This window comes from Kogia breviceps, chromosome 20, assembly GCF_026419965.1.
Source record: "Kogia breviceps isolate mKogBre1 chromosome 20, mKogBre1 haplotype 1, whole genome shotgun sequence".
Taxonomy (NCBI): Eukaryota; Metazoa; Chordata; class Mammalia; order Artiodactyla; family Physeteridae; genus Kogia; species Kogia breviceps.
The window spans coordinates 15557860-15572448 of record NC_081329.1 but is presented as its reverse complement, the minus strand read 5'-3'; the positions used below and the strand labels follow the sequence as shown (position 1 = coordinate 15572448).

At 33.4% G+C, this 14589-nt stretch overlaps 1 protein-coding gene across 40 annotated transcripts in view; it reads left to right on the top strand.

Moving 5' to 3' along the window:
* The window catches only part of PCM1 (pericentriolar material 1), a 92708-nt gene that overhangs the window by 60005 nt on the left and 18114 nt on the right, over positions 1 to 14589 (top strand). For 23 of the 40 annotated variants that reach the window (XM_067022338.1, XM_067022341.1, XM_067022339.1 and 20 more), the window contains 7 exons: positions 2382 to 2546; positions 4776 to 4832; positions 7187 to 7359; positions 7705 to 7836; positions 11390 to 11510; positions 13008 to 13166; positions 13403 to 13542. In XM_067022338.1, coding sequence (XP_066878439.1) covers positions 2382 to 2546; positions 4776 to 4832; positions 7187 to 7359; positions 7705 to 7836; positions 11390 to 11510; positions 13008 to 13166; positions 13403 to 13542 — 947 coding nt within the window. The remainder of the gene's footprint in view (positions 1 to 2381; positions 2547 to 4775; positions 4833 to 7186; positions 7360 to 7704; positions 7837 to 11389; positions 11511 to 13007; positions 13167 to 13402; positions 13543 to 14589) is intronic. The other 17 variants (XM_059049412.2, XM_059049411.2, XM_059049410.2 and 14 more) reach the window with 2 other exon arrangements.

Sequence of the window (14589 nt, the reverse complement as noted above, 5' to 3'; positions counted from 1 at the left end):
ATTACTGGCCTAGAAAATTAAAGGGAAGAACTATGTCATTACACAGAGCAAAGAGTACTAAGAGATAAAGTAAAGAGGGAAATGACTAGAGGCTTAAGGACAAATCTTGGAGATCTGATATACAAGGAGTTCTAAAGGAGAAAAAAAAAAAAAAAGGTGGAGAGGCAGTAATTCAACAAATAATAAAGGGGAATCTTTAATGAAGAAAGACTCAAGGCTGCAGATCAAAATAGTTGACTGTTGCCCAGCCAGGATGCAGGGAGAGAAATTACACACCCCTTCTCCCCTGTGTATAGACTGATGCAGTTCCTGGATTCCGAGGAAAAAGTAAAAATCTTCTAAGCTTCCAGGTTGTAAGAACATATAATGAAAAAAGACAAACTGACATCAGACAGTCTTACTTAAAACCTAAAAAAGTAGAAGTGAAATGACATCCATTCGTGGACAAAAAGGTACTACAACTCAAGAATCCTACTCTCCGACAAGAGACTCTTCACCTGTTAAGATGAAAGAAGATACTGGTGTATCCTTTCTGAAGAAAACTATAGAGACAACATGAATCAGATAGAGACCTTTATATAAGGGAAGGTGAAAAGGAGAGGTAACAGTTCAGTAAGGAAAGCAGTAGTTTAATCTCAGCTATTAATGTAAATTCAAAAGTAAAATACTAGCAAATTTAATCTGCCAGTATATGAAAAGAATATGAGACTGTTATCAACAGGGTTTATTACAGAAATGTAATTGTGATTTATTATCAGGAAATCTGTCAACATAATTGATTATATCAACCACATTACAGGACAGAAGTCATGTAATCATAGTGGTAGGTTAGATAAAATTTTAAGTCATTCCTAATGAAAATGCACCTAGAAAGGGAGGCAGTTATTTAAATATAATAAAGGCTGTTAGCTGATGCCACGTACAAGCACTATTGTAAATGAAAATACTCCAGAGATATCTCTATCAAAATTAGTAATGAACAGGGATTCCCTCTCTACCACCATCATTATTTAGCATTGGTTGGAAAGTATTATGACAAGATTAAATGATTGGAATAAATATTTGAAAAGGAGGGAAACAAATTGTGTATATTTTGTAAGCTAGCCCGAGAGACACTGGAAAATAGCTAGCTGAGTTAGCTAAGTTGGTAAAGTAATTATGAAATAAGATTATGAAATAAGTGTGTAAATATTTTTCTCTATCATAGTAATGCCCAGTAGAAATGGAAGTGGCAGGGAGTATTCTTTTCATAGTAGTATCCAAAGCTACTGGGACAAAAAATCCTTAGGAATAAATTTAACAAGAAATGTACGAGAGCTATAAAAATTTTTTTGAAGAACACGAAACAAGATTAAGCAAATATAAAAGCATAACTATGTTCTTAAGTTAGAATGTATAAAATTGCAACTCAAGATTCCACATGCTGCAACAACGATCCCCCGTGCTGCAGCTAAGACCTGGCATAGCCAAATAAATATATAAATAAATATTTCAAAATAAATAAATTCTCCTCAAATTAATACTTTTCATGTGTTTCTATTTTGAATCCTCATGGATTGTTTTTGAAATTTGGGGAGAAAGATCTCAAAACTTCTGTGGAAGGACCAGTGTCCAAAAAATAGCTAAGAAAAGAAGCTAGATAGGACTTGTCTTACCAAGTGTTTAAACATAGTGTAAAACTTCTGTGGCATTGGAATAGATAAGTTAAACAGATGGAATGCCCAGAAATAAAACCCAGTAAATGTGGAGATTTAATATATTGACAAAGGTTGCATTGTAATTCAGTGGGAAAAGGGTAGGTGTAATCAACTATCCATGTGGAACAAAATAAAGTTGAATTCCTACCTTGTGCTAGATGCTGAAAAGTAACTGAAGAAAAGATTAATACCAAAACTCGGATGAGTTAATAGAATATATGTATAACTTATGGGTGGGGAAGGCTTTATACCAAGTCATATTAAACAAAAGGTATACAAAAGCAGACATCTGATTATTTAATGCCCCTTATTCTTCTGTCTACCATGGACATATATAGATTAGATGTGATTCTTTCTTGTATTTCCTAATAGTGAAAAATTGTTAGCTTGGAGTCTAGTAGAGAATTTGGGTTATATAAAGTCTACGATGTAGTTTGAGTTGGGATGTATTCATTGAGATGAATATCGAAGGACAATGAAGTGTTAGAATTTATTACTATTATCCTATACCTCCACAGGTTATCGCAAAGGTTTTTCTGAAACTTACTATTTTGATTTCTAGTTATACCAGGCCTTCACAGCATTCTAAATTGAGTGACCTGTACTGTTTCACTGTGGAAATCAATTTCCCTTGCAGTTTGAGTTAGTTGCAACTGATAACAGTTGTCACTTTTTTTACTCAAGGGTATGAAAGTGCCAGTATGTCTAGCACATGTGAACCTTGCAAAAGTAGGAACAGACATTCAGCCCAGACTGAAGAGCCTGTTCAAGCAAAAGTATTCAGCAGAAAGAATCATGAGCAGCTGGGAAAAGTAATAAGATGTAGTAGGTCTACAGAAATATCTTCAGGTATGTTCTCTTTTGGTTTGCTTTAAGGACTTCTTCACCTTAGATTTGAAAAGCTATATTAAAACAAGCTTAAAATTAATCTATCACACTTTTCTATCATGTGAAAGGTTTTATAGTAGAGTTTACAGTACACAGTTCTTAATATCAAGAAGTGTAAACTGGAAATATATTGTTATTGTGATACTTTTGATGCATTTTGATAAAATTCTGAATGAACAAGTATAGTTGACATTAATTTGGTACTCCTAATTTGAAATTCTGAAAATATTATCTGAATAAAAGTTGGATATAAAATCACATCGTTCCCCGGCTTAAAATCTTTGGCCTTCACCATGCCTGCAGGAGAAAGTCCAGATGCCTCAACGTAACGTATCTGACCAGCAGAGATTTGATTCCTGCCTGCCTCTCCAGACTCATTTCTCACACCCTATGCCTTGAACTTGACTCTTTCAGTGGCACTGAACTGAAGTTTTCCCATAGCCACCTCAGCAGTTGTCTTACCTCAGCAGTTGTCTTTCCTGCCTCAAGTCCTTTTTGCTCTTTGTAAGCCTTTTTCTCTGCTGACTCTTAAATAAAATCTTAAATTCTGCAACTCTGGAATTGTATCCAAATCCACGCTGGGAGAGGTTACCCTTTCTCCTTTTTGTTTTTCTGTCATAGCCTGTGTAAACCTCTTTTGTTTCCTGTATCACATTATGTAGTATTTACTTGTTTAAGTGTCTGTATCACTTTTTTGAGTCCTTTGGAAGTAGATAATATTTTTTCATATTTGTATCTTAAATGTTAGCATGGAACCTGACACATAGTAGGCACTCAGTGAGTGTTTATTGAATGAATGGAGTCATAAGTATTTGCCGCCATTTTAGTTTAAGTAAGTACTGGCACACCCCTGACTTATAAAGAATAAGTACGTACGTCTCAAAGAAATACGCGGAGGGAGGCAGTAAATAGAGACTCTACATTTTCAGTTGTCAGTAAGACCCTCGGTGAAAGTGATAATAGTAGCTACCATTTGTAGTATGCTTTCCTGTTTACAAACTAAACAAATTACTCATCTCATTTGAGCCTCATAATCCTTTGAATTCATTTTATTTTCATTGTGCAGATGATGAAATATGATCAGAGGGGGTGCCTGTTTTTTCCCAGTGCTTATAAAGGACCAGTAATATAAACTGGTACAGTTTTTTGGGAAAAAAGTCATGCCCTTAACCCAGTACTTGTAGGCATCCATCCTAAGGAAACAAAAGTGAAAAGAAGAAAGTGGGATTTAGATGTTGACTGAACATTATGATTCCAACTGTTTTAAACAAAAATCTGTATTAAAAAAAAACGAAGAAAATCCGTCAAAATGTTAATAGTGGTTTTATTATCTTTAAACTCCTCTATATTTTCTAAAACTTATAATGAGTATTTATTACTTTTGTAATCAGAAAAGAAACATCACATTTATTCATATTTTGAAATGACCTCTTCAAGGTCATATTGCTAGCAAATGGTAGAGCCGAAGTTTCAATCCTGGTCTCCTGTTAAGTCCAAGATCCTTTTGTCAAACGTATAAATTCTATTGTTCCGACCTGAGCGTTTTACCAAAGTTTTGTAGTTTCCATCTCCTTTCACTGTCTTTATGTCTTCAAACAGTAAACAGTTGGGTGGAGGTTGGAGAAAGGCACTAAATTGATAGGCTTAATAACTTAGATGTCAGTTACCAAAATATTACTGTCACTTAGAAACATATAACCATCAAATTTTGGTGAACTAAAAAAATGTTTGAATAATATAAATAATTCATCTTTTCTAAAAAGAGTTATAGTTTTAACCATTACCCTAAAATTCCTTATAGCGCGTGAGAGTCGTTTTTGTTATATGATCATTAGATATAGCTTACGTGGCTGCTAGTATTGAACTGTATACAGCCCTCTTCTCCCTCGGGGGTTATGGGAGGTTTCCTTTGGTGTGTGTGCGTCTAAGAGTGAATGGTAGACGTTCATTACGATAGTCATCCTCAGTCACATCAACACAAGTTTATAGCAGATCTTTTGATATTTTCCCTGAAGAGATTATTTTTAAACAGAGCTTAAACCATAGCTTGTGATAACATTTCAGTTCAGGCAAACTATTTTAAAGAAATTTGCTTATTTCTTTTTTTCATTCATTTATTCATGTTATAGACCCTGTCTTTACTATTCATACACATTTTACGTTCATCCTTATGTCTGCCCTTTCCTACAGCACATGCTAGGAGAATACTACAGCAGTCTAACAGAAATGCATGCAATGAAGCGCCAGGTAACAATCTGCTTAGTTTTGGTGTCCACTTTTTGTTAATTCTTCCACTGGTCCTAAAAATCCTTAGTTTTAATTGTTCTAATTATTTTTTTAGATTTAGTTTAGTGTATATATGTTATTTGGCTGGTAAAAGAGAAAGAATTCATACTTACTAAGTTCTGAAGGTTTTCATTTATAATTCTTTACTTGGTAAAATTGGCTGCTTTTCTTATTTTCATTTTCTGTTAGTGTATGTAACATAACCAACACATTCATGTAGGTAACAGAAAACGTTTTTATAATTTAGTGTTTTATTTGAAGTTATTTATCTTGTATTCTTTAAATGCTTACGAGCATTAATTTTTTTGGAAACAAAAATATAGTTATTTTTATTCTTAGCTCTGATTTACAGTGTTAAGTATTGTGTATGACTTCTGTTGTAGTTCTTATTTTTCCTTACCAGTCAACATGTATAAAAAAAAAACCGTTGAACAAAAACAACTATGACATGCAAAGACCATGATAAATAAAGATCATGGAAAATTGCAGAATGCTATTTTTGTCCTTAAACTATGAGTTTTCTTTAGACATGGTTCTGTATGATTTAGAATTGTAAATATTCTTTAATGCCTCCTGTGCTATACATGAGTAAAAAAGAAAAGCCTGTATGAACTTCTAGGGGAATTTAAAGAAAACAAAAAAAACAAGGACCTAGCATGGAGGAAGCTAAATGTATCAGTGGTACTTCCTAAAGAAAAGAACTCTGAAAGTAGGATAAAAACAAGATGGAGTCAGAGAAATCTGGCTCAGATCAAGGATTTTTCTAGCCTAAACTAATGCATTTTAGTCCAGGAGGAGAAACTGGCAAAAACTTTCCACTTTTCTATTGTAGGCGGGAGAGATGAAGCATATGTTTGGCATAATTCATTATTTGGGAATAATTTAATCTTTACTGATATATAATTTAGAGTGATAATTTTATCACATACAGAGGTAATTAAATATGCTTTGTTCTTATATCTTTAAAATAAAAAACTTTTTCTAAAACAGCCGATCAAACTACAAAATAGTGTATAAATTGGGAAAGTTTGTGTGCTATCCTATCTTCTTACCTGGATTTTTCCTATAAATAGAGATTTCCTACAGAGATAGTTCTGGTTCCTGCTCATAATAAATATTTTTATAGTAACATAGCACATTTGAACATTTTAAAACTACTAAGAGAATTTTAGTATATCATTTCATTTTATACTCATAAATGTCTGAGGCAAGATAAGGAAGTTGCATATTTATTACCCTTATTATTTTATACTTGTGGAAATTGAGGCCTGAGGATGTTAATTTGCCTAGTAAATTAATGGAAAGTTTTTTCATTAAAGCACATTTGCTTTGCATTTTTAAAATTTCTCTCTTGAAAAAAGTGAATTTTTAAAATAATGATCTTTGCATGTTTATTTGAAAGCACAATGTATTAAAACACTCAACATTTCAAATTCCCTTTCTTGAAAACTTATCACTGATTTTTGTAGAACTTGAATATGTAGCTGCTTTTGGTTCTGCTATTACTCTAGAAAGTTACAGAATTTGATAGCTAGAAGAACACTGGGAAATTTTTCTTTTTTCCATAGAGAACTCAAAATGGGAACAGTTTCTAATTTGTGCTCTTAAAAGTAAAGGTATGAGTGTATACCTTTAAGGGTGATAATTCTTTGCTATAAACAAATATATGTAGCAGAATTGTTGCTAAATAATAGAGTGATGCCTAGATTCTGTGAAACTGAAAACTTCATAAGCCTCACTGCTTGCTCCAACTTATAATGAGTATGTCAGTAAGACACTGTAGTAAAATTGACCTATTTTGTTATAGTTACGAATTCAGTTTTTCATCAGTACAGCATGATTGTGGAGATTTGAGAATCAGTAGACCTAACTAGATAAGCCTTAAAATAGTATGTTTCCTTGGCAGCATTTAGTTTGTTCTCAACATTAACAAAATAAACGAATTTCCTTTTCTGTAAAAAAATTCAGATTAGCAAAAAAAGAAAATTGTTTGCAATTTGCTTATTTCATTCAAGTGCTGAAAGATTTCTGCTGATTATTCCTATGAAATGTGTAAAATTTTCCATTGAGAAATAACTTTGCTCTAAGTAATGCTAAGTCATGTTATTTCTCTAGTAAATATTTAGTGTATATCTTGATATTTTTAGGATTTTTTTTTTTTTTTGGTAATTTTAAGATTTTTATTCTACTTTAAAAGCTCTGAAATAGAATTGTGTTTTAAGTAATTTAAAGGTGAGAGTAATGTTGCAAGTTAAAAGAAATGGTCAGGAATGTATTTCATCAATATTAATTTCCTGATCTTTTCTATCTTCCAGAAACCGGGAGTGATTTTTCCATGTTTGAAGCTTTGCGGGATACCATTTATTCTGAAGTAGCTACATTGATTTCTCAAAATGAATCTCGTCCACATTTTCTTATTGAACTCTTCCATGAACTTCAGCTACTGAATACAGACTATTTGAGACAGAGGGCTTTATATGCATTGCAGGTATCTAGTACCGACCATTTTTTCCCCCGTGCTTTCTGGTATTGCCGTTTTTCACCATTCTGTCTGGTTACTTTCTTAGACTGAAGTATGTCCTTGTTCCATAAGTATTTTGATCTGTTTTTTTTATGTATTTCCATGCCATTTTAATAATCTTATATAGCTTAAGTAGCTTTAGATAAAATCTTTTTCTGAGCAATTTTTTAGCGTTTTATCCTAAATGTTATGTCTTTCTCATAGTTAACCTTTGAGGTCAGGAGTATTGAATTTGTTCTGGTATCTACTTCTACTTTTAATTTTGTGATTAAACACAAATGTTTTTCATAGCTATCTTATTTCCTTATTTAGGACATAGTATCCAGACATATTTCTGAGAACCATGAAAAAGAAGGGGAAAACATAAAGTCAGTGAATTCTGGTACTTGGATAGCATCAAACTCAGAACTTACTCCCAGTGAAAGCCTTGCTACTACTGATGATGTAAGCTGATAATGATTAATGAAATGTAGACATAATTTCAGTATGCAGCTAACAAAAGTTAAGTAGGTTGTTAATAAATTGTGAATATACCTAATATATTTGGTTTTTAGCATTTTTAAAAAGCTGAGTGTAATGTATTGCTTTATTTTGAGGTGAGGTATAAAATTCAGTCACAATATGACAGCAGTCAGAAACACGAAAAATTAATGATAGGTTATAAGGTCTAAAATAGCCATATTTATATCTCCTTTGTCCAACATAGGAGTTAAGTCATAATAGACACTCAGTAAAAATTGTTGTCTTCGTTCAAGACATTGAGTAAACCAGACAGCAGTTAGATCAAAGAACCCTTGAGTAAATACAGGATAACTTGAGTTAGTCTTTGAGTTAGAAGAGAAACCTAGACAAAAGAAAGCCTGGAAGAAAATGTAATTTAATATATTAAAATTGCTGAAGAAATTTTTGAGTAAAGTATAAAGGGCCTGGAAATGGAAAAGAGTGGTGAGGAAAATGTATCTTTTCAGTAAACTATGTCCTCCAAATAACAGCTACCTCACACATAGTGGATTGGATGACTGTATGGCAAACTACGAGGATACTGAGGAGATAATGAACTAGGCATTTGAAATCACCTATTTAAAGGTTCAGATCCTGATTCTGTTGTAAAAGATTATGTGTGGTCCTGGGATAACAAGTACATTCTTTTTTATACCAACTTCAGCACCTGGATATTCATGGATAAGAGTACCATAATTGATTAGCAAATACCTGCTATAGGTATAGAGTTGGAAGCATATTACTGTGTTTCTGCCCATTATTAATATGACAACATACGTTTGTTTCTGAAAACGTGTTTTCTCAAAGGATCATCTTCTCTTCTTCATGTATAGTAATTTCCTTACAATTATTGAGGACTTTTTCTCAAATTTTTGCTCTTTTATTTTACTCTTGTTTAAAACAATACTTCCCCAAGTCATCTTTTCTGTTTAAAACTTTTCTTCATTAGGCTCCAACTCCTATACTACTATGATCATAAATCTGTGTGCAAAAACTACATGGTTTTGATTGACTTTATAATAGCAAATACAAATTAATGTAACTAATTGCTACTTGGGATTAATTGTTATTTTAACTAGTTGAAAATTGTGTTCTCTTTTCTTGTGGGAAATGAAAAGTGGTCCAGCTGTATACATAAAAAATAGGAGATACTAGGTTACATTTAAGTTGATTAGGCATTGAAATAACTTACTGAGGGAGCATGAAGAGTGTCTGTTCTTAGAAATCTTTTTTAGTAATTTTGTATCCTTAACTCCAGTGCCTTTCTTTTTATCCAAATTGCAGATAGGCAGCATTACTTTCCAATTATTTTAAAGGATTTGAGCCCATTGGTTTGCATCATCAACAGTAAATTTTGAAAATTGTGCTACAATTTATGATAAAGTTAACCTGACAAGGTTTTAAAGTTAAAATTTAAAGATACAGTAATACTTTATAAGTAGATGTCTTAGCAGATCTAGAGCAGTGCTATCCAGTAGAACTTTCTACAGTGATGGAAATGTCTTATATCTTCATTGTCTAATACAGTACCCATTAGCCACATATGGCTATCAAGCACTTGAGTGACTAATGGAATTGAGGAACTAAATTTTTAATTTTATTTAAATAGCTGCATGGCTAGTGGTTACCATACTGGATGGATATAGAGTCTCATTCTCCATGTTTCTAGGCCAAGGTCCTTTGAGTTCCATTTATGGAGCTTTTACACATACCTTTCAGAGTGTGTAAAAGTCTTCATGCCGTGAAAGAGAGACTTAAAGTAGACATCTGGGGATTATAGTCAAGGAGGTTGAGGAATTGAGATTTAGGAAGAGGAAGAAACAATTTGCATCTTCTACTCCAGGGTGCTGTAAAATGGCAAAGGCACATCTACCTTAAAGAAGTAGCAAAATGGTTCCATTTCTTAAAACATGTTCCATAATGCCTGCATTACCTTTAATCAGGGACAAACCTTTCATTTCATAATTTAAGAGAAAACTTTAAAAGATCAGTAGCTAGGAAAGAACACAATTGTTAAATGAGTTATAGTCAAAATATAATTGAGGCTCTCTCCTAATCACACTATACACAAAAATTAATTTGAAACTACTTACAGTCCTGGAAAAGTTAAAACTATAAAAGTTCTAAAAGAAAACAAAATCGTCATGATTTTGACATAAGCAGAGATTTCGTAGGACACAGCACTAAATATGAAAAGAAAAAAAATGATAAATCAGCCTTCATAAAAATAAAATCTTTCTGCTTTTCAAAAGATACCATTAGGAGAAAACAACCTCAGTACATATATCTGGCAAATGACTGTGTAAAAGACAAATCCTGACTATATAAGGAACTTTTACTCAATTGTAAGAAATCAACTCAAAAAAAATGGGCAAGAGATTTGAACATATGCTTCACAAAAGAAGATATATCAATGACCAGTGTGCAAATCAGAACTACATGAGGTACTACCTCACATCCACTAGAAAGGCTGAAATTTAAAAGATTGACAATAAGAAGTATTGGTGTGAATTTGGAGCAATTGGAGCTCTCACACTGCTTGTAGGATTGTGAAAATTGTACAGCCACTTTGGAAAGCAGTTTGGCAGTTTCTTATAAAGTTAAACATAAATTTGGCATGTGACCCAGCAATTTCTCTTCTAGGTACTCATCCAAGAGAAATGAAAACATATCCACAAATACTTGTACACTAATGTTCATAGGATCTTTAGTCATGATAGCCTCAAACTGGAACATCAGCAGATAAATGGATAAACAAACGGTGGTATATCCATACAATGGAATACTATTTCAGCCATTAAAAAATAATGAACTTCTGAAACACACAACAACATGGATTAATTTCAGAAACATACTGAGTGAAAGAAGCCAGACACCGAAGAGTATATAATGAGTGCTTCCATTTTATATAAAGCTCTAGAACCAGCAAAACTAATCTGTGGTAATAGAAATCATATGAGTGGGGTGTAGAGGATACAAAGGAACTCTCTGGGCTGGTGGAAATGGTCTTTATATTTAGGAAAGATGGTTGCGTTGGTGCGTATATTTTTCAAAACTCATCAAACTGTACACTTAATGGGTGCGTTGTTGTATGTAAATTATATTTCAATAAAGTTAATTTTAAAAAATATGAATGATGCTGTCATGTTTTTCTTCTGAGACAACCAGATATCATAGTAAGATACTAGGCATTGTTAGAGTTTGAAGATAGTTTCTCTGATGGTATAGAAATAATGTTACCTTTTCCAAGTTAGAATTTAATTAGTAGCTGGCCCTGTGTATTTTCATCTCCATAATGACAAAGTGTTCTGCAAGGTTAGTTAATATTTTAATATTCTCTGTGACTCTGTATTCAACTTTTTATAACTTTGATTATATCACAGTTTTAAGTGTTTTATGCAAATACTTAGTTTCTATGTTAAATTTTTAATATTAATCATAAAATTTTAAAAGAAATATTAGTGACTTTTATTTGTTTTTTTAAACTATAACTTAGGAAACTTTTGAGAAGAACTTTGAGAGAGAAACACATAAAATAAGTGAGCAAAATGATGCTGATAATGCTAGTGTCATGTCTGTATCTTCAAATTTTGAGCCTTTTGCAACAGATGATCTGGGTAAGCAGAATTTTTATAATCTTAGAACACAACTTTAATATAGTCTTTGAATGGCATTGATAAGGAAACAAGTCTAGAAAGGCAGGATGTGGTGGAAAGAATGTGGACTTAAAAGTCTATCCATCCGTCAAGTCTAAATTCAAGAATTGTTAACTCTTTGACTTTGGGCAAATCATCTAACCTTTCTGACTCTCTGCATATACTAAGGAAGTGGGGTCCTATTTACCTTGCTATGTTCTTGTGAAAAATACACAGAACTCTCTAGCATGCCTAATAGAAGTTCAGAGAATGTTAATTTCCTTTCCCTTAAAGGTCATCCTTTAAGATCTTCCAGTTAATCAGTAGGAAGAATTCAGAGGTAGCAATGCCTCATCCAATCACATCTTCAATAAAAATGTTAATTTCATAATTTGGGCAAGAACTGATATTTTTTAGCATGTATAATTTATAGTGGCAAACCCAGGTAACTCTGAGGCATGGCACATTGCATTTTTTTACATCAGTAGTAAAACAAAAGCCTAGAGGGTTGCATAGGTCAGAGAGAAAAAACCCAAGTCCTAAATTTGGAAAGGAAATTAGAGAAAAGAAAGATGCCCAGGTGCCTGATTCATTTTCCAGACTGTAGCACATCAAACTATACCCAAGTATTCAATCATTCAGACTTCCGGGGCACTTAGTTGATAGAATAATCTAATGTTCTATAATTGTAGTGATTGTTTAGATGATGAGAACAAGATTTAGATGATTTCAAAGGGCTTTTCCGCTACAAAGAAAAGGGCCAAGCCCTGCTTTATCGTTAGGTACCTACCTTTTAGTAAGCAGTAAGTTTTCCTTTTGCCTTACCCTAATTATGAGGACTCTAGGCCCTAGCTCCCTCTGATTAAAAACCTGTCAAGTCTGTACTGAGATCATCTCATTATAGAGAAAAATCACTCTGTAGCCAACCCTCTCTCCCTTAATTGTCCCTACTTTCTGAGTTGCCAAGAGGTTTTGCATCCTACCTGTTTAGTTTCATTAGCTGATTGTTTATTCACAATCCTTCACCACTAGCTTTGTCTGAAGTGGACAAAGAAGAATTGGGAAATCTCATTCCTAGGTCTTTTCCCTACCTTAATTGCATGTATTAGGTTGGATTATTTACATCAGAATTTGTATGACATTTTGGAATTAGATTTTGTTGTACTGCTTATGTGAAGTAATGTATGGACTTGAGAGTCTGAGAGGCCTGCGTTGCAATTCTTGATTCTGTATTTAACCTTGGGCAGTCACTTAAGTTCTGTGAAAATGAGGGTGTTGTCATCTACTTTATAGGGTTATTTTAAGGATTAAGTAAATGTGATAATGTATGCCAAGTACCCAAATAGTACAGTATCTGGAACTTGTTAAGCTAGTTTCTCTTCCCTATGTTCAGGCATTATTTTTTTATTAATACATTTTATGGAATACATGAAAAAGCTTGCTTTTATATCCTCTAGAATATTTCTGTTCCATATGCAGGGAACACTGTGATTCACTTAGATCAAGCATTAGCCAGAATGAGAGAATATGAGCGCATGAAGACTGAGGCTGACAGCAACGCCAGTGTCAGATGCACCTGCAGGATTATTGAGGATGAGGATGGTGCTGCTGCCCCGACTACAGTTGATAGTTTAGAAGGTGTGTTCTTGAATTGATTAAAAGTAAGACTCATCGCTCCACATATAAAAAATTAAGAGCCCCACGTGATGTGTAATGCGGATTTTTTGGACCACTTTTCTTTTAATTATCAGGGGTACTAGAACTACATGGCTGTTCAATTGTGTCATTTTAGCATAAAATCAGAATTTTGCATAAATGTATACATAGAACATCATAGACTTTATTTTGCTAATACAGCATTTTCTTTTTTAAAGCTGAAACTCCTATTATTGAAAATCAGAGTTCACAGCAACCTGTAAGTGAAGTTTCTGCCGTCCCATGTCCTAGAATTGATACGCAGCAACTGGACCGGCAAATTAAAGCAATTATGAAAGAAGTCATTCCCTTTTTGAAGGTAAGCAATTAATTTTTAAAAATAAATAAACTGCTCTGTATTTATTTTTTAAATTCATACTGAAGACTCCATTGTAATAAATTAAGAAAATAGGTAAGCAAAAGAGAAAATTAAAAATCACCCGTAATTTTGTCACCCAGAGATAACTCCTATCAATATTTTGTCAGCCTTTCTGTAATATTTTGTCCATATATTTGTGCATTCTGCTTTTTTTCAGATATTAATAATATAAACATCTTGCTGAATTGCTATTTTCTACAATGTATTTTTTAATGGTTATGCGCTATTGATTCATTATTCATTCAAAAATATTTGTAAGTTGCCTACTTTGTCCAAAACCTGGCATATGGTAGTGAACAAGTCAAGACGTTTGCTAACATGGAGCTTACGTGCTAAGATGAGAATATGGATTGAAAATACAAGGAAATATAAAACATAGAAGTAGATATATAACATGCCATGCAGAGAATTAAAATATGGTGATGTGATGGTGTCTGTTTTTGACTGGATGATCAGGGAAGGCTTTTTAAAGAGGGAACATTTAAGCAGGGGTGTGCATAAGGAGCCAGCTTAAGGCAAGATCATGGCAGACAGAGGAAGGCCTTAAATTAGAAGCTAGCTTGGCGTGTTAAGGAACTGGATGAAGGACCACGTGGCTTTCGGAAATTTGTGTGAGAGAGTGTTGGAGGAGGGGGAAGGGCCAGTTACATAGAACATCATAGGTATGGTTAGGAGTTTGGATTTTGTTCGAAGTTCGAAGGGAAACTCCTAGAAGGTTTTAAGTAAGAGAGAAACAAAGTCTGGTTTCTTTATGGAGAATTAAATATAGGGGTCAGAAGAACAATGAGACAGGTGAGAAATGATAATGGCTTAGACAAGGGTGTGGTACTAAAGATGGGGAGAAGTAGACAGTTGGGATATATTTTGGAAATCTGGTCCTACTAACAGTAGGTAGAGTCACCTGAAGCCCAGCACTAGATAAGAGAAGGTGGCCTAGAGCTGGGGCCCAGGATCAGGTGATCAAACGTATAAAAGTGGTGCAAAAGA